The following is a 22,302-nucleotide window of genomic DNA, read 5'->3' as shown; positions in this document are numbered from 1 at the left end:
GCTGACAATATCACAGAATTGCAAACTGGAACTAGCAGCACTGCTAAGGTAAGCATTCCTCATTCTTCGTCTGAAGCTAAGCTCTACTGTTTCTACAGAGCTGGAGAAGATGTAACTAAGTGGAAGAAAATGCAGTATTTAAGAAAAAAAAAGAATTAGATGCAGAGAAAATTAGCAGGACACATCTAAATGGTGCAGGCTCCCAGGTTCTGCTGAAGCACAATTCCTTAGAAAGGTGCAAGACTTTCCCTTCGCCCTGCCTCCACCCAGCACTTCCAGAAAAATGGAAGCAAGCTGCCTGGGCAACCACAAATTCCTAATCAAAAAATACCACGCAGCTCATGCTGCAGCACTGAGCTGGCTACAGCTGGCAACCTCGCGCTGTATCTTCCCTCCCCCTTTTCCTTTTGTGAGATGATTTAACAAGCTGCAGAATCCCAAGAGACATGAGAATCAACCAACAGAAATAGAGCATCGTGTCTCGAACTGTACATGTCCATCTGCACCGTTCCCTTTTGACAGACACACAAAAGGTCTGAGTTTCGAGTAAAAACGTCGCCAAAAGGAACTTGTGCAAAAAAAAAAATTCTGGCAGAGTGCGTTTCATTCCCACCGCCTGTCACCCCCCTGTGCGGGGTGGATTGATGCACCAATTAAGAGTTTTGGGATGGCAGAAAGCGTGTCACCCTCTGCTAGCTGTCTAGTCTGCAAAACAGCTACACCTTCATTGTCAGGTGAAATCAACAGGATTAGGACAAGTCAAAGTTACGATTTTTTTTTCCAGCATCCGCAGTGATCTCATCCAATACACATCTCGCTGGGAATGTGGGATGTCTAGCAGGGAACCTTGCACCTAGAAGCATACAGAAAAAGGGGATGCTTCATTTAAACACGGACACCCTCCTCCTGGTTAAGTCTTAGAATATTTTCTCTACACAGAGAAAATAAATACATCTCTGTGTTTTCTCCCATCTCAGTGCCAAACAGGCTGCTCCACAGACCTGCCCTCTCCCTACTCCGGCTCACCACAGCCAAGCTCAGATGCCCTGTTTGGCCACTGTGCCCTCCAGCCCAGGTAAAGCCACGTCCACTTCATGCCTTATCATGGTGAAACCACGCCAGCCCGCTCACTTCCACAGAAAGGCAGGTTCTTTCTTTGTGGACTGGTTGCTGCCTGGAACTGATGCCCGAAATGCTGAAAAACGGCGCTTGTGTCTGACCTGGAGCAGAGGAGAAACAGGTAAATAGGCCAAGTAAAGCAGAGCCAGAGAAACAGGGATTCGGAGACTGAACTACCCCTTCCCTACATCAATTAAAAAGCAAATGCAATTATTTTGTGCCAGTAACCAGAGCTAGAGTGCACTTTTGCCTTAGGGGAACTGAAAGCATGAGACGGAGGCTCACACGACATCCCGCTTCCCTTGTGACATTGCCAAGCTCAGCGACACGAGGGCTCTGGATTTATGCTGGCACCAAAGCACTTCATTGTTCCAACAGACGGGGAGAGGGCACCACGCACGCCGGGAGAGACCCCGCGCGCCTTCGGGAGGCACTCGCAGGGCGCCGATCCCGGGGCACCCAGGCAAGCAGGGAGAAACGTCAGGCTTCGGTAAAAAGGAAATTAGTCACTAATATTGAGGACTGAACGCAACGGGATGGGAGAAGAGGCCCTCAAGGAAGAGAGCACGGAAACGGAGAATTACGAGCAGCGGCAAAGCTGCCACTTAAGCACTCGGAGCAGCCTTTGCCCTTCCACACAAGCCCCAGCAGCAGTCGAGCCGTTTCACCCCCACAGCTCCATTTAAGCACGTATCAAATCTCAGGGCTCCGGCTTCATCGGCAGTCCCGGAAGGCTGAAGACAGCCACGGCCGAGCGAGAAATTAACTGGCAACAGCGCGGGACACAAACAAGGCAACTACATACCACTGCACTGACTGCAGATGAATTCCTTCTTGATGAGCTTTTTAATTGGATGCCCAAAGAGCAAGTAACAGGGAAACGGGGGAGCAAAGACAGGAAGAGAAGGAGGGCAAACAGAAAAGTGCCCGGGCAGTGCCACGGGAGGGAGCATTAAGGACACACCTGAGCAGACACGCTCAGAGAGCACCACAATAAGCTGCTGCTCCTTCTTGGCATGCGTCGAGCAAATGGAGAAAGCATCAACTCAAGACAACAGTTCTTAAGAAAGCTTAAGAAAAGTAGGATGGAAATTAAAAAGGGCGTCCTCTTACTCCATCAAATCCGGCCTGTTGAAGAGTGGGCACGAGACTGAATGGCTGAGGCAGTGAATTATTTCCAAACCTTGAGATTGTGCTTATGAAGTTGTCATTACTTGTCTACACTATCAGTAGAACAGAGGTGAGGTTAGAGCTGAAAAATCTGAGTAAGTCAGCCAGCCAAACAGTCTGTACTAAATAGTCAGGTCCTTTCCCTGCTAACTGCTTGGGAAGAGCCGTGGGGAAGGCCAGAAGGGCAGGTACTGCTCCTCGGAGAGCGGTGCAGACATCCTTGGACATCCCTGACACTGGTAAACTGAATAAATAATGGAACAGGGAGCCAAGAGAGCTCTTTCCCACACATTTCACTGAACACCTTAAGCTTCCAGCTCTGTTTTTATCCACCTGCCAGATTTGATTTTGCCCAAGATGACAAGCCAGCCTCAAACAGCTTTTTTCCTCACCAAGAAAAAAGACATTTTCTTTGGGGAACATAGACAACATAAGATAATATATCTCAAAACCTTTAAAATATTTCTGCCCACTTACTTGAAAGCATACAAAAACAGTTCTGGACTTTTTCTCTGTTAAATACAGTCCTCCCAGCCAAGAGCTGCTTTTAGTGGCAGAGCCTTTCCCAGCCTAACATCTTTAATGTACAGGAGGAATGTATATATGCAACTCAGACTACTAAATTATAAACTTATGCCGGGATAAAACTCTCCATTACCTCAAACAATTTCAGGGTCATTGAAACTCTATCCCAGCAAATAATTATATCTCAGCTGTAATAACTTATACCCATATGACCACCAGGATCCTAAGGCATTTCAGATGGCTTCAGAAGCTTACCCACCACTGACAGCGACAGCTTTCGAGATGAAAAGCACAAACCCCTTTCTCAGACAGTAGCTCTGCAGAGCTGTCTCGGAGAAGCACTGAAGACCATTAAATCCTACCCAACTTTCCTGAGGAGCTTAGAATAAAAAGCATTAAACCAAGCACGAGCGAGCTGGGGAGAAAACCAGAATCTTTAATTATCTCAAACTCAGACAATGTCAGAGACCAAAAATTCAAATCTTGTGAAGCAATGGTCAATGCTCAAGGAAAAAAAAAAGCTTACTATATACTGATGCACACACAATTTAAATGCAACATTTAACATTTATCACTTTACTTCAAGATTCAAGTTTCTTAATTGTTAACTGCACCTCAAGAGTTGACATTCATCCCATTTATCTTTGCATCATTTGTCATCTGCACAGACACCAAACGCTGAGTTTGAATGACATTCTCCACGTTGGATGATCAGAAAGACTGTAGTTTTGAGGCTTTTTAACCAATTCTCTTCTTTTTAGGTCTTTACTTTCAGCAAAAAGGAATGTCAAGGACACATCCTGTTTCGCTCTTTCTGTGAAATCATTCCCGTTGAGGTTAAAGGAAATATTTCCAAAATGCCAAATCCAGCACTAACTATGCATGTCCTCCAAGTTCTCTGTGTTTTCAGCTGTTTCTAACTCAATGGAGATGAGCCATAGGAGTTCAGACATATGGCTTCAGACTCCACCAGGCTGAAATAAGGCTGTAAAGAGAGCCCAGTGTCACAAGGGGAACGCAAGTGATTTTAAATCACGCAAAGGTAGATGCTAACAACACTCCAAGACAACCAGAAGTCATCCACAGGGATCACAGGGTGAATCGAGGTCATTTAAACATCTCTTACATGACAGCCAACACTTTATCAGGCTTAACACTGTGCAGCAAGAAACCACAGCTTGAAAAAACACTGGAAGGAAGAATTAGCAAAAGACCACGTCCACAGGACATACAGTCCCTTATTTCAATGATCTGATGGACTTCACAGCCCTTGCGACAGAACCAAGACCAGAATGCAAAGCTCTACGCTGTCCTGAGTTCCAGGCTTTATCATAATCCTGTTCCTGCTTCCCGAAAAAAGCGTGCTGATTTCTGAAATGAAGAGCAGCACGGAAGGGTCTGGGGAGCCCATCCGTATCACCGCACAGGCAGGCCTTCAACCTTACCAGGCACGAGGCTTCTTTAATCGGATTACATCCTAAAACCAGGCAGTTGACTTGGTGATGCCAAACTTGAAAGGATTTCTCATAGTAGCTTAATTAGGATGAGGCAAAAGTCGTTTCACCGAATTTCCAACCCACTTCGATATTAGATCTGTAAGACCACCTATGACATCTTCAGCCTCGTTTGCCCCAAGAGTCTGAAAACCAGCAGGCAACAGGATTAGATATAAATCTAATGAGATAAAGTATTTACATAATATTTATGGCACTCACTTTGAGACAGGGTTGTGTTCTTGCGTCCTTAGTACACAGCACTACAGACACTTCCTTTTAGCTGGAAAAAGCTTGAGGTTTATTTTTAAATTTAATTTCCCTTTAAAAGAAACCATATGTTTAAAGAACAAGGGAAGAGGGCTAATGTAATCTGGGTTTACCAAACCTAACCACCACCAACCCAAGCTCCCACTTTCCTTAAGCTAAATAACACACACTCCTGCTTTAAAAGTAACTTCTCCTGTAATTTCATTACCATCCTGCTAGTTTCAGATGTACATACTGCTTCTAATCTGAAACAATAGCCATGTAAGGTGGGATACGTCATCAAGAACGCACGGACACACACTTGGTCTCAGCACCTTTGGGCCTCCCAAGCACTTGGGCAGTTCACCTTTACTGGCCGTGGGGGAAAACAGCCACCTGAGCACCACTGCATGTGCTACAGCCTGCTACAGCTCTTGGTTTAGGCAAAAGTAAAGTGAAAACCTACACAAATCTACACACTGCATGGATAAAAATAGTATTAAACTCAAGCGCCTTATCCAGCAGTCTGGATGCTCTGCAGGGTTTTCTTCCAGGATACTAACATCTAAAGAGAACTCTGCCCTGGCACATGTTACAAAGCATCCAGCTCCACATCCAGTTTGAGTTAAAGGGTAATCAAGAAAATTCATCCAAACTTCTGAAAGGCCATCTCCCACTTCATGCAACAAACATTCCCTGATAAATCTTGAACCTTTCTCAAGCAAGCCACAGTGATTCACTGCAGGACAGAAAATCATTTTAAATTCAGGTTTAAAAACGTGCACTTGACATGATGAACACCCAGGTACTCAATGGTGTTGAGTCATTGTTGCCTTACTTTCAGCAGGGCATTTCCCACCCATGAGAGGGTGGCAGGCAGCTTCGGAAAGCAGTCCTTTTGGGAAATAGGATGTAAATAGCTCTGAGGGCACAGTACGGGCTCTCCAGGTTTTGCACAGAAAAGAGGGCACATTCTAGCACACACTCTAGCACCAATTTCTTTCCAAATGCAGTCCACATCTTCCTGCCCTCTGCCTTTAATTAAGCAGTTTACCCCTTCATCAGTCTATCGAAGATCTTTCTTTTGCTGACAGCGACAGTCCCAGGTGGACTAACATTTCAATTTTTGTTTTTCTCCCTTCCGCAGAGAGCAGCTGTATTAGCTTCTCCAGTCTGTTGCTATAGAAACAAATCAATCCTCAACAGTTTTATTTTTACCAGTTTCCGTGAAATAGGATTTATCTCATTTCCATGACTAAGCTGTACTCCAAAGCAAGGTCTCTGGGACAGGGACAGCGCAATCCCAGCATCGGACAGGACCTTGTACTCGGTGTCAAAGACAAGAGGAAACGGCCATCGGCCTTGTTCAAAGGCACCTTCTTCATTTCAAGAGGACACTTCACCTTGAAAAGGTTCCCACAGCAAGAGCGTTACTGGGATGCAGCCGCATCCGTGGAGCGGAAAAGAGCAGAGGAGCTGATGGCACAGCCTGGAAGACCACGGACGTGCTGGGAAAGCTCGAGCCCCTGGACATCAAGCACTCTCCATACAGGCAGAAGGATCAGAAGGATCGCCTTCGAGTGCCCCCAGGAGCTGCATACGGGCGGAATTCGGCTCAGCGCCGGATCCTCGAAGGGCTCACAGGGAGCCAAGGCATCAACACGTTATCTGCCACCAGCCAGCCCCTCTGGGTGCTGCAGTGGACAGAGCTCAGCCTCCAGGAACTTGTCATATCCCTGTGCTGGGAGAGGGCTTTCCCTTTTGGTCTGGGATGAACGCAGGTGTAATCTTAATCTGTACGTATTCCCTCTATTCTGTATCACATCATTCACTTACGTCTTTCAGATCCTGCCTGCTTTTCCTACAATCTCACTCAAAATATGCATGACATTAAAAAAAAACACCACCACTGGGTGAAAACTGTTTCTTGGCTCAGCTGCTCCTAATATATCAAATACTGTTTCATACCTTCATCTTTAGAAAGTTCAGTGCTCTGCCAAACAGCCTTAATCAGCCAGAGTAGCACAGGACCCACGTCACCAAGTTGAGCAGCTCCACTCCCACAAACGCACACTATTCAGGCAGTCCACATGCAAACAGGAATTAGGAGCTGCAGCAGGACAACCGCTCTCCAAGCAAAAGAGAAGGGAAGGGGAGATCCTGCCCCTCCATACTGTCACCTGCAAGTTTGACATTTCCCTCCTATTTGATCCAGGAACTGCAGAACCTCAAGAAACAGAAGTTTTCTGTTAGATCAGTCACTCTGGCACAGCCACACACCACCACAAATTACTATATCAGGGAAAGGAAATGGGGGTGGACAGGACCACTGCTCTCAGCAACTAACTGCTGGACAAGCTTAGTTGTAACCTTCAGATTTCACGACCAAGTGCCAAAACCCATTTGTTAAATGTTAGGTAGCTCCTGCTTTCAAAACACAGAGCACTCCAGATGTCCTCAAATCTGCGGTGACATTTCTTCAGTTTTGGGACTGTAGACAAAAGTAGAGGGGAACAAGGCTATGGAAATGTCAGTATCTCATTGCTGAAACATCCCATATTTGTTTACTTGCATAGCTGTGGTTTTGGTCCTGAAATTCCTCCACACAGCTCAACGGTTGGAGAGTAAATTGGGGTATACAGATCAAAAAGCCATCAAGGAATCTCCCAAACATCCACTCAAGTCTCACAAGCATCCACTCTGCCATCAAGGCAAACACAGAGAATTCCCCCTGCATAGACGTGCTGAACGCAGCCGCTAATTCCAGTAAACCTGAAAGCCTTCAAGATGCAAATTTCAAGGCTGCACCTGGCATTTTAACCAAGCCATCAGTGCCTAACTCCAACCGCTCCTGCGGGCACCCTGAACACAAACCACCTTCTCAGTCCTTGGGCTTCTTGCAGCTGTTGAGGCTACTCCAGCCAGCCTAGAGCCAGTCTTGCTCAGGGCATGGAAAATAAGTGAACTGCACATCATGGATGCGTTTCACTGCTCCTCCACAACGGGGTAGAGCACAAATCTTACGTGAGCCCTGTGAATGCGAAGAGCTGTAAAATGATGCTCCTGGGAAGGAGTGTAACCTAGCAATTGGAAAACACCCAGGGAGCCCTGCCTTCTGGCTCTGCCCCCTACAACCCAAGGGGATGCTGCAACTGTTCAAACCCTGGCACCTGTCAGCAGGTGATAACCAGCTCCGTTCTGATGCCCCCAGTATCCTCCACACAGCCTGACCCCCCGCAGCAATGCTCCTCACGCCACATCTCAGCCCGTGGAGGATTTGAGGTGACCTGTACGAGCATACGGATGTTTCCAAAACCTGTTTGGCACTTCAGAACCCTTTGCTGAAAAACTCTCAAAGCCAAGTGAAAATTAAGCTGATGTGTTCTCACCCTCTGTCCGACAAACACGTTGACACTCCCAAGGGAGCGAGTACCCGGACACCAGGGGACTCAGCATAAGGGTAAAGAGTGATGGGATGCCAACAGCCAGGAGAACTCGCCCCAGCCTGGACACCCACCTATGTTAGAGCCAACATCAGATCAGTCACGGAGGTTTTGAGTTGCTGCCTCCACAGTTCAGAGTCTTACTCAGCACCAGCAGAGCGATTCCTATCAGAGGTGCTCGGAGCACTCTGCTCGAAGGCTGCTCCACTTCAGTTCACATCTGCTCCCAACTCCTTTAATCCGGCTCTTACACACCCCCCCAGCACTGCTGCACCTCCCTTCAACTTCCAACCTTTTCCACCAGCCACCCTGGGCAGCACCGGGTCGCTGCCCTCCGCGGAAACCTCGGACCACGCGTCTGGAAACAAGCAGGACAAAACTCTCCCAAGGGAGTTTCACAGAAAGGGAAGCCACCTACACAACGATTTCGGCGTGCAAGCCAAGAACGCCCTGGGTGCTACCGAAAAATCAAGTTCTCTGCAGAGGAAAATAGGCAGCACCCGTGGCACAGGTGAGCAAAGCGGGCACGGCGAACGTGGCTCCTCCGAGGTGCCACTGCAAACTTAAGGCAAGAAACACCGAGTCCTCCCCAGACACAACCCTCATCGCAGAGTTACGCTGACCAAAGCAAGTCAAACGTTCCAAAGCTGAATTAGAAGATCACGCAGATATAAAACGCTTCAGAGTCGCTGCCAATAATTGCAGCCTTCCTGAATTATTTAAGAAGTGCTTAGAAAACAATTCACAAGAGAGCTGGTGCACACCTAGCGCCCGTGGCACTAATGCTTTTAGCAATACCAGTGCTCGGGTATCTCATTAAAGAGGGATCTGTCCTGCCTTACTGTTTGCAGGGTGTGGAACAGAAGACAGCTTAAAAGTGGGTGAGATATTATTAATCACAGCACCGAGAAGAGCGAAAGACCCAGCAACGATTTCCAACACAGCCCTATTTTATGCAAACGCCCCAGGAGAAGCTTCTTTTTTATGGGGGAAGGGGAAGATAGGGAAATACTCTGTTTGCACCTTTACACAACCCTGGAAGCTTGGACCTTGGAGCCTAACTGCTGCTCCCTGCCACTATCGCAGCCAAACACTGCAGACTTGCCATTAATCACAAGGCCTGGCCACACAAAATATACCAACACCACACCTGTGAAGGGGCAGACACAATCCAACAGCCTTGTCCTTACCACATCCGGGGCGATCCCTCTTTTCCCCCAGTGGGCTGCACCATCGGAGCGGGACCTCCCTTCCCGCAGAAAGGCCGAGCCAGGCTCTCAGACCACTGGAAGAACATGTGGCACTAACAAATTATTTCTTTAAATCATCCTGCTGCACAAAAAAAACCCACTTTTTTTTTAATATAAATAATTTTTCTGCCTCCTAACCACATTTGGACTATTTGAAGCTACTTTTAAGTGTTGAGCCACTACACCATGTCATTTCCTAAACCAATCAAAATACTCACCAGTAATAACTGCTGCAAATTGACTAGAACACTTGCTGTGGCTTCTGTGAAGCACCAACTGAACCCTTTCCCACAACAGACATGTACAAAAAAAGTCCTAATTCACAGCAGAAGTTTCTTCTTCATACACTTACAGAAGATCACATATACAATCTGGGGCTCAGCAGCAGCCTCAGTTTCCCCTCTCGTCAACAAAGATCCAGTCTTTTCACATCAATAGATGAAAATAAAAGCTTTTTCTGCAGATTTGGCTTTAACACAATTCGTCCCTTACTGCTACTGGCAAAACCTACTGAATGCAGCTTGATATTTCAGGCCGCAGATTGTTTTGTTGCTTCCTGCCTTTAACTTCACAGTGAAGCGGCAAAAAAAAATTATATCCAAATTCTGCAGCCTCTGTGCAGAAGTGCCCCCTAAAACCCAGGAAACCTCATGGATTCAGAAAGCATTTGCAATTTCTGGACTTGTTTTTGCTTCCAAACATTAAGGTGTGTTTACATTTAGCTGATATTATCTCTCAATGCTCACTGATCTACAAGAAACGCTTTTGCCCACGCTAGACGAGATACGTTCCGAAAATGGAGCAGCCGGGGCACGATCAGGGAGCGGAGATCTGCACCAGACCCCTGGTCCTGGCTTTCCGCAGATTTCCAGGCTCTGAACGGATCCCAGCGATCCCGGTGGCTGCATGGACGGCAGCACAAAGCCAAGCCTCTCCCCAAACCCTGGCAAGCCACCACCTCTTTGTAAGCCCCACCATCTGCTTTGGCAAAAGCCAGAAACTGATCTCCCTCTCCACTGCTTCTCATCCTTCCCATCCAGATCCTCCTCATTACCTCAACCTGCCAGCTGCGTTCCCTTCTTCACATCAGCTTTCCGCTGGGGTTTATTTTCCTTCCCAACATTTTCAGCATTACACAGTGGCACATTCACCCCCCAGGGAGAGACTTTATCTTTAATTCCGTCTTTGCGTTTCCTTCTCGTTTGGCTTATCACAGTCTATCACGCTTTGCTTCCTGCTTACCTGTAGGAATTGGTGATTTCTTTTGGAGTTTGTGCACGTCTCACGCTCAGAGGCTCAGCGATAGATAGCAGCATGTAGGAAAGCCTCAGACCTTGACAAAGTTCACATTTAAATTATAATAAACAAGGTGGGCAGTTCAGTTTATGTGATTAAAACAACGCGTTCCAGAGCATTTACTGCTGGGGGCATCCTCTATGACTTTACGGACCAGCATTTGCTCTTTTTCTTAAAAAAAGTGGCACAAAAAAAAAAAAAAAAAATAGTGTCTCAGCTCAGACCAGTCCCCCAACTCAACACAAACCCTTAACAGGTGTAATACTGGGAACGCAGCCTCCCACACCGTGCCCACAAACACGCTTGCTTCTTCCAGGAAACGCCTGGTTTGTACCTAATTCAAAGCTTGATTTTTGAGACATCTGAAATGCTGCAGACTGCACAAAAAAGCTGGGGCCAGCACCTCAGAAAGGGGAGATGGTCTTTCGAGAACAGGTAGTCCAAGCAGTGAGACTTATTAAAAAAAAAAGGAACTAAATACTGTGCTGACATCAAAGAGACATGAAATCAGATGGAGGAAGGAACAAGGGAGTTCTGCCGGCCCAGCCGAGCGTTTATGACCCTGCTCTGGGAACGAGCTCTGTGGGGTGGAGGACAGCTGAGCAGCTCCTTTACCAGAAGATATCTTCAACTGTGTGAGCAGCTTCAGCAGCACCAGGAATCAAAACGACTGCACGGAAAGAGGAAGGCTGCCTAAAGTTGCTTGAGGAAGGGAAACCACAAAACGTCCAGGACTGACCACGGACAGGTTTCTCCACCACAGCCTAACTAGAACAACTCCCACGTTCTTGTGTCGACAGAGGTGTAGTTTCCCACACATCCCTAAAATTAGAGTAACCCGTCTTTCCTTTGCAGCTGACGCAGACCCATCAGCTCCGGCCACCCTCTCGCCCCGCAGGCTGACTGCAGCTTTCCAAAGCCGTCGCGGGGGTGCCGGAAGCTTTTCACAGGTACCCGGTTAAGGAATTGCATTTGGCTGTTGTAAAAGGAACAAGGCCATTTTTGCCAGAAGCTTTCCCCAGGACCCACTTCTGAGCACGGATAAAAGCCGTTTACGCCCTTCTCTAAATACTTCCAAATCTCAATGGCAAAGCTCTGTAACCTAAGTTCTCTCAGATACAGCTTGATCACACTCACAAAACACCAAATCCATGCTCCAGATATCTATTTTGTGATTTCTTTACCCACCAGCACTGAAGACATCTATTGTCTAAGCAGCTTTCCTGCACTCAGAGCCTTGACAACTAGCCACCAACTGAAGCGCCTTCACCTTCTCCATTGACTTACTTCTTCCATTAATGTTTCCACTTAATTGGCACTGTGACTTTCACTGGGCGCATGTCCAGTTCATATTTACCATTTTTAATTTGGAAAATGCATCTAATCATCATTAAGAAAAAAAAAACAGGATATAAGAATAAGATTTAAGAGAAAACCCTTCCATTTCAAAGTTATTCCAAAGTTGCCCTTGACCTGTTGCACTCTGGAGAAGGCAGGGCTTGGTGGGGCAGACACTGCACAGACTCTTTTCTCTGACCTCCACCCTTCCACCCTCCTCCCACAGCATCAGGTTCCTTTAATTTGCCAATCTTCGACTTTCCATGAAGCGTCAGGTAGACAAAATTTCCTATTCCCTGTTTCCAAACCCTTGAAGTTATTTTAAAAGGAGCACAGAAAGGCAAAGTTAGCTATAATTAAATACCATGCCTGCTGTGGAGAACTTATTGCAACATCCTCCCTGCCCGGGGGAAGCAGGGAAAGGGCAGGCGAAGGTGCTCCGGAGGAATCGCGCACCTCAAGTTGAGCAGAGAAGTTGGCAATCAGGCCTGGCACCAAGGGCAAGAGCTAATTTCACACTTTGCAGAGTGAAGAGAGACCACGACAGAGCCAGCGTGACACAGGCAGAATACAACTGCCCAAATTTCTTCTCTGACACACTAAGGCACGTTGAAACTTACTGGCTGCTTTTTTTGAAAACTCCATCCCCACAATCCAATGTTTTGCTGCTGTACCAAGGGGACTCAAAGGAGCACGTTTGCTCCTGCACCAGACCTCCCAGCAGAGCTTGCGCATCTTGGAGCCGTCTCACAGCCACACCAGGACACCGAGCAATCACTCAGATTGAGCCTGCACTACAGAAAACAGCTTTGAACGCTGCCCAGCTTGTCCCAGCTGCTCCTCAAAATGCTCGTCAGACGCTCCTTGCAGGTAAGTTCAGCAGCTGTTTCTCATAAAAACCTCCTCACTATAAAACAAGCAGAATCCTTCTCACCTGGAGTCATTTCACCCAGAGTAAAAGCGCAACAAGCTGGCAGAGCACCAGAAGCTATCAGAAAGCCTCCAAATCGTTAAAAAGTTCATTTTAAATACCTAACACACACCATTCACCACAGCACCCAAGCCCTTGAACAGTCCCCAGCTGCTCCCTGCTTCCCAGTGCTGCAACCGTGTGCACTGTGGCCTCACCGGGTTCCCACCCCACTGCCAGTTTGCAAAAGGTAAGGTGACTGCAGGTGAGAGCACATCATCCCCACGGTCACGGCCCGGGGCTCATAACGCTGAGATCCAGCAAGACTGCGGCCGCTGCTCGTACGGACGCACTTACAGAGGGCACGATCCACGCGGGTTTCAGATCACATTCAGGGCGAGCATCCATGGGGGTGTGCATGCAGCATCCTGTAAATCCAGGGATGCTGCAGCAAGTTAACGATGCACTGGAATGACTCCCAATGTGCTGGGAACACCACCATGCTTCCGGAACGAGAACCACTATGATTGAGATGCGAAAAGGCCAGCTGTAGGTCACAGCAGGGAGAGAAAGGTTCAGGGATTGGGGAGTTTGGTGGGAGAAAGGGATCATTAGTGTCAACTGACAGACGTTTAAGACAGTCCAGTCAATGAACACAGAGGCTACAAATGACAACTGTGACGTTCACCATCCTTCAGATACACGTCTACACACGAAACCAGGTTACATGTGGAAAACCAGGCACGCCAACCGATCAGACAGCAAATTGCAGCCTGCCCACTCCACAAATCAGCTGGTGGCACAAGCCGTCATCTTACCAGGGAGAAAAGGTCGCCGTCATCGCCACGCACCGTCAGAAAGCATGGTGGAGCTGTTGGAACAAGGGACTGATAACACTCGTGGTGTGTGTTTAACTCACCAACCCTCTCCACTTTATCTAAAACACCCTGCAAGTACATCCATCTCCTAATGCAGACAAGTCTGGAGTGGTCAGAACAATTTCCCACTCAAAACAAGGGCTCAAAGTGTTTAACATATTAAAAGAGGAGAATCAAGTTTACATTTCAGAGAAGCAAACACAGGCACCTGGAAAGCAGCTCTCCGTGTCAGCAGGTCTCTGAAATTCAGCTCAATGTGCAACAGCAGATTTCTGATAGGGTTATGTGAAAGGAAAAATGCATCAAATTTGGCCACAAATGGGCAAGTCAGATCCCTCTAAATAGTCAGGTCGCGCAGTGAGCGTGTCGCTTAGTGCTAGACTCCAGTCTCCTCCCCCTGCCCCAATATAAACCAGTTGCTGAGGGAACAGGAACATCAGCATTTCCAGCAGAGAAACTGAAATGGCAAAAAGACGCAACTCAAGAAACGCGGCAGCAAGTGGCTTCCTTGGTGGATGCCGAAAAAAAGGGGAGGAGAAAAAACCCACGAAGGTTGAAGAGCTTCAAACCAGCCTGAACCACACAGTGGGGTGTTCAAACACTGAGGCAAACGACTGTGCCCTCCATCTGCTTGTGCAGCCCCCAGCACGGCACGGCGAGCCCCACTGGCCGCCGCCGACTCGAGGACCACGCAGAGGAGCATTCCTGCAAACCGTGGAAATCACGGAGCGAGGGCGAGCGTGCGCCAAAAGGATGCCCTGCCGAACACCCGGCTGCAAGTCGGCCCCAGTAAATCCATCCAGCAGCTCCCCTTGCCGTGGGAAAACACACATGTCCTGGCTTCAGAGTCCGCAGCCTCTGCTAGCTCCCTGAACCCGACTCCTCCTCCAAACACATCACATTTTCCCAGTTACACCAGCCTGCAACTACCGATGGCAACCAGCAGCATCCACAACCCCGTAGCCTGCAGCAGCCCGGTGCCCAGGGGACACGCCACCACCGAGCAGCACCCAGCCCTGGAAGCACCTGCTCCAGACGGGCTCTTCTCCCCTCCCAGCCCTCCGGGCCCTGCTGCTCCTCGCCTTGGGACACGTGAGGCCAAGGGGCTCCGCCACCAGCCCCCTCCAGCACAGTCTCCCCGCACCCCTGGTCCCACAGGCAGCACCAAACCCTCAGGGCTCCATCCTCACACCCGCTGTGTGCCCCACATCCATCCCAGCCCACTGTAACGCCTCAACCCATCTCCTTGGCCCCCGAATTCCCATTCAGTGTGCCTCGTCCCGTGGCCCGCGCTGGCCCGGACTCCCAGGGGACTGGCCTCCTCAGTCCCTCCATGCTCGCAGCCCACATCCGTGTCCCCCAGAGCTCCGGCCCACACCGCTCCAGCCCACACCCAACACCCCCTTACCCCACAGCCCTCTCACCCACACTCCACCTCCGAAGCACATCCAAACCCCTACAGCCCCCCCCGCCCTACAACCCCTCATTCCCCCACACCCCCCAGCTCACGCCTTCAAGTTCCACACACCCCCCAGATCCCCATCCCCTCTCGCCCCCTCCAGCCCCAGCCAACACAGCCCCACACTCCCCACTGCCCCGTAACACCCCAGAACCCCCCACCTCCTACCTCGCCTACAGCCCCGCGAGACTCACAGACCCCTCCTCCTGCTGCACGGCCCTACAGGCCCCCCCACCCACACACACCGCCCCCTACTCCACGACCCCCAGCACCCCCATCCCTCTCGCAGCTCCGCGGCCCTGCGGCACCCCATTCCCACCCCGCCATGCCTAAATCCCCTCCTCCCACCCCTCAGACCGCGCTCACCTGAGGAGACTGGACAGCGGGTGCCCCACACCGCCGCTCCCGCCGCCTCCTCCGCCGCTTCCCCCCCCGGAGCCGCCGCCTCCTCCGCCTCCTCTTTCCCCGCCGCCGCCGGAGCCACCGAAACCAGAGCTGAGGCGTTTCCCCGACAGCAGCTTCTCCACGGCGGGCAGGTTGCCGGTGCGGGCGGCCTCCAGCAGCTCCTGCTCCTTCCCCATGGCCCGAACCGGCCGCCGCCGCCCGCCGCCGCCGCCTCCCGCCAAGCCACGCCCCCCCGAGCGGCCTTTCCGGGGCGGGGCCTGCGAGGGGAGGGCGGGGCCGGCGGGGAGGTGGGCGGGGCCTTAGGCCCCGCCCACCTCCCCGCCGGCCCCGCCCTCCCGCCTTGTTTCTTCAATGAACCCATTACTCCACCTCCCTTTTGGGCTCGTTTTGGTTGTTTTTCTTCTGTTGAGCGCGCAAATAATACAAAAATTATGATCCCAGAACGCGCTGCGGGGTGAAAGGAGCCGGTTTTGGGGCAAATCCCGCCCTCCAGATTCCCAATCCGCTCGAGGGGCGGGTGGTAAAACGCGCACACAAGTGTCAGCTCAGGGGTATGTAAAGCAGAGCTGTTTATGCAGGAGGGAGCGTGTAAAGGAGGAATGTCTTTGCCGAGGTTTTCCCTCCGCAGATTTATCAACGGGATGAATATTCACGGGTGGTTTTGCAGCTGTTTTCCCACAGGGATGCCTTCGGGGAGGCGCTGTGTTTTGCATTGCACGCCGAGGATCAGTCTATGCTGGGGAGGGAAACAGTTAGAAGCAGTTTTCCACTGTATGACATTATAACGGCTCAACATGACGTTATAACGGCTCACCGTGAGCCGGCACCGTGCGCTGGCAGCCCAGAAAGCCAACCGTGTCCTGGCTGTATCCAAAGCAGCGTGGGCAGCAGGTCCAGGGGGGGATTCTGCCCCTCTGCTCTGCTCTCATGAGACCTCCCTGCAGTGCTGCATTCAGCTCTGGGGTCCCCAACATCAGAAGGACATAGAGCTGCTGGAGCGGGGCCAGAGGAGGCCACGGAGATGATCCGAGGGCTGAAGCACCTCTGCTCTGGAGACAGGCTGAGAGTTGGGGCTGTTCAGCCTGGAGAAGAGAAGGCTCCGGGGAGACCTTCCAGCACCTTCCAGTACCTAAAGGGGTTACAGGAAAGATGGAAAAGGACTTTTTCCAAGGTGTGTAGTGACAGGACATGGGGCAATAGGTTTAAACTGGAAGAGGGGAGATTTATATTGGATATAAGGAAGAATATGGGGCTTTGGGCAACCTGGGGTAGTGGAAGGTGTCCCTACCAGAATGGGCTCTCCCCACCCCAGTGCCCCCAGTGCCCCCCAGCCCTCCCCACCCCACTGCCCGGCCCCCCGCCCCCCCGCAGCCCCGTTGCCATGGCGACAGGCCCCGCCCCGCCGCCGGAAAGGCGCGGCCCCTGGCGGCGGCCGTAGCGCTGCGTCATCAGAGAGCGACGCCGCCGCGGCAGCCGATGGCGGATCCCGGCGAAGCGGGAGCGGAGGAGCTCAGCGGCACCGCCCGGGATCCGCCGCCCGCGGCCTCGTCCCCCGCGGGGGATGGAGCGGCGGCGGCGGAGGAGCCGGCGTCCGCGGAGGCGGCGGGCGAGGGCGAGGCGGGAGAGGCCGGCGGGGGCGGCGAGCCGAAGGCGGAGGCGCCGTACGGGGAGGTGAGGGCGGGCCGGGGGAGCGGGGCGCGGGGCCCGGCCAGGCTGCGCGGCCGCCGCGCTGAGCGCTGCGCTCTCGCCCAGGTGAGGAGCGCGGACGGGGAGGCGGCGGACGGGGAGGACCCCAGCCTGCAGCCGGCCGCCGCCAAGAGGGGGAAGCTGGAGCTGCGGGAGAGGAAGGAGAAGAAGCAGAAAGTGGACGAGGACGAGATCCAGAAGATGCAGTGAGTGGCGGGGGGAGGGCGCGGCGTGGGCTTTGCCGCTGGAAGCTGCGTAATAATCGTTTAATCAGTTTATGAGCCTGTGATTAGCGATGTCCGTAGCTGCGGCCCAGATCCCTCCCCCTGCGAGCCAGCCCAGCCCTTTGCGTTACAAACCCAGCGCCGCTGGGGCACCGCCTCTCCCTTCCCGGCTCTGTTTCATCACAGAATCGTGGAATGGTTTGGGTTGAAAGGGACCTCAAAGATCATCCAGTGCCAACCCCCCTGCCGTGGGCAGGGACACCCTCCACTACACCAGGTTGCCCAAAGCCTCATCCAACCTGGCCTTGAGCACTTCCAGGGATAGGGCAGCCACAGCTTTGCTGGGCAACCTGTGCCAGTGCCTCACTGCCCTCAGAGGGAACAATTTCTTTAAATCCAATCTAAATCTCTCCTCTTTCAGTTTAAATCCATTGCCCCTTGTCCTATCACTACATGCCCTTGTAAAAAGTCCTTCTCCAGCTTTCTTGTAGCCCCTTTAGGCACTGGAAGGCTGCAATAAGATCACCCCGGAGCCTTCTCTTCTCCAGGCTGAACAGCCCCAACTCTCTCAGCCTGTCCTTATACTGCAGGAGGATTAGGATGGTAGAAGGGCTTCACAGGACTGTCACAGCAGCCTGAAGAGCTTCAGACTTTTATTTCTGCTGCGAACAATCCATTTTCTCTGCTCTAGAATACTGGTCTCGTCCTTTTCTGAAGAACAGTTGAACCGTTACGAGATGTACCGCCGCTCTGCTTTCCCCAAAGCTGCTATTAAACGGGTATGACTTCAGCAGTGCTTTGCTCTAGAAGAAGTTTGAGCTGAGCCTTGCTAAGCCTGGCTGTGGTTGTGGCAAGGCCTTGCACGACACAAGCTGGCTCTATGGTATGCTCCCCTCTCCAACTGCATCCTGGCCCTGGTGGCCGAGAATTGTCCTTAGAACAGCCTGTCCCATTATGGTCCAGTTCAGTGCCCTCACACAGCTTATGCAGTTTAAATGGGAGCTCATCCTAAATAATGGTGGCCTGGAGGCAGTGAGGTAACAGGAAAAAGTAACTGCTGGTCAGGGTCCGCAGCTGGATGAGAGCAGGCCAAAATATTGACAGCCAATGCGTGTCCAAAGCTGTAGGAACTAATTGTAAAGCTCAGCTACTGCTGTTTGGCACATTTCACCCGTCCTCGGTTGGTAATCGACAGCTCAAACTGCTAAACATGAGTTGAACTGTCTCACTGTTGCTGTGTGCACCCTCCCAGCTGACTCTGTGTCCCTCTTGTCCAGCTGATCCAGTCCATCACCGGCACCTCTGTCTCCCAGAACGTGGTTATCGCCATGTCTGGCATTTCCAAGGTCTTCGTTGGGGAGGTGGTGGAGGAAGGTGAGTGGCCAATGTTATTGTTGAGGGAAAACTTCAGAATATGGAGTGAACTCACTGTTTAAAGCATTGCAGAATGTGAAACGAGACTGGATGTTTTGTGGTTCCCAGTCCTGCTTCCCACACTGACCTGCAGGGCCCTGACCTCCCAGCAGCAGTCGGAGCATTACCTTAGGAGCTCAGACAAGAGGGGGTGAAGCCTGGCCTTGCCCCTGGTCCCCTCTAATCCCATCCCCGTCTGCCGGTGAGTCAGCAGAGGCTGATGACCACTGACCTCCATTTTATCCTCTCCAAGGCGGATCATGGCAGAGTTCTTGCTCTGTGAGCAGGCTCTTAGCGCTGCCTCGGACAAACTCAGCCCAGAGGGTTATTTAAGCCTCTTAACCCTGAAGATTCTTCTTTTATGGGATGAGCTGAGATCTTTGGGACACCAGGTGGGACGCTGACCCTGCTGTGTCCCTGCGCTGCTTGGGCTGGAGGAGGAGGAGGCGATACTGGTTTTGATGCCAACCAGTTCCTATAGACTTGTCAGACAAAATGTGGCCTGGAGGTTCCGGGATCACCATCACCCGGTGATGCAGTGCTGGTGCTGCTGTCTTGCCTGAGGCCATTTGGAAAAGCAGTTTTGCTGCTGTCATTAATTGTTTTATGTCCTTGGTAGCAGGTGTGAATGATGCTGTAAGTGACAGAGAAGAAACTGGCCCGTAAGTCCACTGTAGGTTGTACCTTCCTGTCACTGCTGGACACCACCACCCCAAAACACACCACCCAGCTTAGGGGTGGCTTTAGAACAGAAGGTTTAAGGTCATAAGTTCTTGCACAACTCAAGCCAGTGTTGTCCATAGTAGCTGGAGAGGCTGAAAAAAGCAGTTTATTCGGCTCTGATATTGACACCCCTAGTTGTGACTTTTCTGTCAGACAAAGAGAAGCACACAAAGCAGCTTCATTCTTGTGTATTAGCAAAATGTGAATGGTAAACCCTAAAAAAAAAAGTTACCTGTTGCCTTTAAAGCTCAAACAGTAGAAGACTGGCTGAGCTTAGCGCTCCTGCCCACGTGAACTCTTTGGTTTTTGTTGTTTAGCGCTGGATGTGTGCGAGAAGTGGGGGGAGCTGCCCCCTCTGCAGCCCAAACACATGCGAGAGGCGGTCAGGAGGCTCAAGTCCCGTGGACAGATCCCCAACTCCAAATACAAAAAGATCATCTTCCACTGAGGTGGCCCAAGAGCAGCCAGAGAAGATGAAGTTAAAACAAGCTTCCTGCTGGGAACCTCACTGCAGTTTCAGCAGAGCCACAAGACTGAGGCTCCTTCCGGAGCGCTGTGTGCGGACTTCAGGGAGGCTTCCTGCCACCGCTGCGCACATCTGGCTTGTGCTGAGCACTGTGCAGAGCCAAATCCCTGACCTGGAGCCTCGGGCTTCCCTGCTTTCACAGAGCAGGGACAGGAATATTCAACGTCTTCAGTGTGTTTGCCCACCAGGATCCTCCTTTCTGCTGGTACAGATGTAATGGTGTCTCTGTACAGAAGTTTTGGGGTTTTTTTTGTACATTAAACTTGTTACTGTATTCTTAGTTTTGCTGGGAGTAGTAATTGTGTAATGGTGTTTGTGTGATTCCAAGTAGGGAGAACACAATGTGACGATCTGTCTCAACCAACCCCGACATGTTCCTGAAGCGTCACCTTGCCTCAGGCAGGTGTTGCTCCATGAGCACAAGCAAGGGAAGGCACGCTGAAAGCTGCTTCCAAAGTCATCACTCAGCTGTTCTTCCCAAAGCCAGTTTTATGGAGCTGCCTAGAAAACAGTACAATTAGGAAGAAGGAGGGGGGGGGGGAAAAAACACCATGAGCCTTTAAGGAGGTTAACAAGTTTAATTTCTTTTCATGGTTCATAGAACCAATAAATGCATGAGTGGAAATATACTGCAACAAAGTTCCAATACTGCCTAAAACTCAAATTCAAGTTCAAACTTGCACATTACCCACCTGCACATAGAACAATCCCCTGCGAGCACGCTGCTTCGAACTAAACGTAAAGGATGCTGAGGCCACGTGCTCTTCCGACATAATTGTGTTGTAGTTACACAAAGGGTTAAGTTGGCGCTCATCATAACATAGAAAGACTCCCGAAATAAACGGCTCTGCAACGTAAACTTTGCTACTCATCACCAGTGGAGACACAGGAGTTGTGCTCCCACACGTTTGCCCTGTAGAAAGGACGTGGAGTTGGTTTTACAGTACTTTTTACTGGTATTTAGAACAGTGGTAGTGCTTTAATTCTTAAACAAAACCAACTGACTTGAGCTGCTGGAGCCAGAAATTTGCTGTAAACAACTTGGCCCCAGCTCTGTTCAGTCTGCACGTGTGGGACAGAGCGGTGTGACACGCCAAGCAGGCACCACGTCGGAGCAAACCCTCTGCACCCTGCGCACCGCGCAAGCTGGTTAGGGACGAAGCTGGACACCTACTCCAACAAAAAGTCATGAAAATTTCCAAAGAGAAGAAACAAACCTCCCGTTTTCAAGCAATCAGTGAATAAAAAGTAAGAACACCATTGCATTCCACCAAGGCAAGCGTTCCTCTATTTCTTGCTTCACACGGGAAGAGGGAGCAAGCTCAGAAGCACCAAGGTTTGGCAGACACAGTTCAGCTCCTGCGCCCGTGGGCTCCGTGCAGCTCCCAACGGTGCTCACAGCAAGTCTCGACCCACAGATGCTTTTTCTCCTTGCTCTCCTGCTGCGAGAGCTGCTCACAACACGAGCATTTACCACAGGAGAGCGTTTGCGTTTCGGAAGCCCTGCTCTTCCTTCTGAACTCCTCTACACGCGAGGCAGCACTGGTGAAGGAAATGCCCGCTGGCGCTTAGAAAGTTAAAGTGCATTTTCCTCTTGGGAACAGGCCTGGCAGCTGCTCTAGCACGCTGTCCATCACAGCCAGCACCACAAACCTGTCCCGTCAAAGGCTGCGCTGAGCACAGAATGTGATCCAGAGAGAACAGCCAGGTTGTCTGGCAGGAATGAGGGGTGATCCTCTCCCCTGGAGGAGGGAAAGCAACTGGCAGAAGTCACAGCATCCAAAACATCAGGGCTATGCCCAGGCTGAGTGGGTGGCGAGTGTGAAGCCTCCTGCAGCTCAGCTCCTGTGCTTCTGCCAACGGCAAGTGCTCCTCCTCCTAATCCATTAGTGGCTGCCTGCTTCCAGAGGTTCTAGAAGGAAAGTCAGGCTCTGGCTGCTGCTGTCATGTCCGGTTGTAGGCACTGGTCAGGCAGATCTTGGCAGAAATAACTGGACTGCAGCAGTACAGCCTGCCCCGAGGCTGTCTGCTCTAACCTAGCACACAAGGACTAATTCCAACAAATGTTACTCAAAGCTACGTCCAGTCTAACGGAGTCAAGATCATCATCTTAATCCTGTTTAAGAGTGACAGTTGTTTTAATCCCCATCCCTCTCTTACATACCCTCTTTTTCCGAAGTGAAAGCTAGCAACCA

General features: G+C 50.9%; 2 protein-coding genes across 4 annotated transcripts in view; one reads left to right on the top strand and one right to left on the bottom strand.

Moving 5' to 3' along the window:
* The window catches only part of ANKS1A (ankyrin repeat and sterile alpha motif domain containing 1A), a 102,964-nt gene extending 87,253 nt beyond the window's left edge, over window positions 1-15,711 (bottom strand). For all 3 annotated transcript variants that reach the window (XM_086627411.1, XM_086627412.1, XM_086627413.1), the window contains exon 1: window positions 15,497-15,711. In XM_086627411.1, coding sequence (XP_086483537.1) covers window positions 15,497-15,711 — 215 coding nt within the window. The remainder of the gene's footprint in view (window positions 1-15,496) is intronic.
* Window positions 15,712-17,011: 1,300 nt separating this feature from the next.
* TAF11 (TATA-box binding protein associated factor 11) lies at window positions 17,012-20,148 on the top strand. The gene is made up of 5 exons (XM_086627453.1): window positions 17,012-17,206; window positions 17,288-17,427; window positions 18,137-18,224; window positions 18,723-18,819; window positions 19,899-20,148. Exons 1-5 carry the CDS (start codon window positions 17,012-17,014, stop codon window positions 20,027-20,029), a joined length of 651 nt encoding a protein of 216 aa, XP_086483579.1. The 3' UTR covers window positions 20,030-20,148.
* Window positions 20,149-22,302: the final 2,154 nt, after the last annotated feature.

This window comes from Tauraco erythrolophus, chromosome 27, assembly GCF_009769465.1.
Source record: "Tauraco erythrolophus isolate bTauEry1 chromosome 27, bTauEry1.pri, whole genome shotgun sequence".
Classification (NCBI taxonomy): Eukaryota; Metazoa; Chordata; class Aves; order Musophagiformes; family Musophagidae; genus Tauraco; species Tauraco erythrolophus.
Note: the sequence above shows the minus strand (reverse complement) of the source record. Positions and strands in the feature narration are given on the sequence as shown.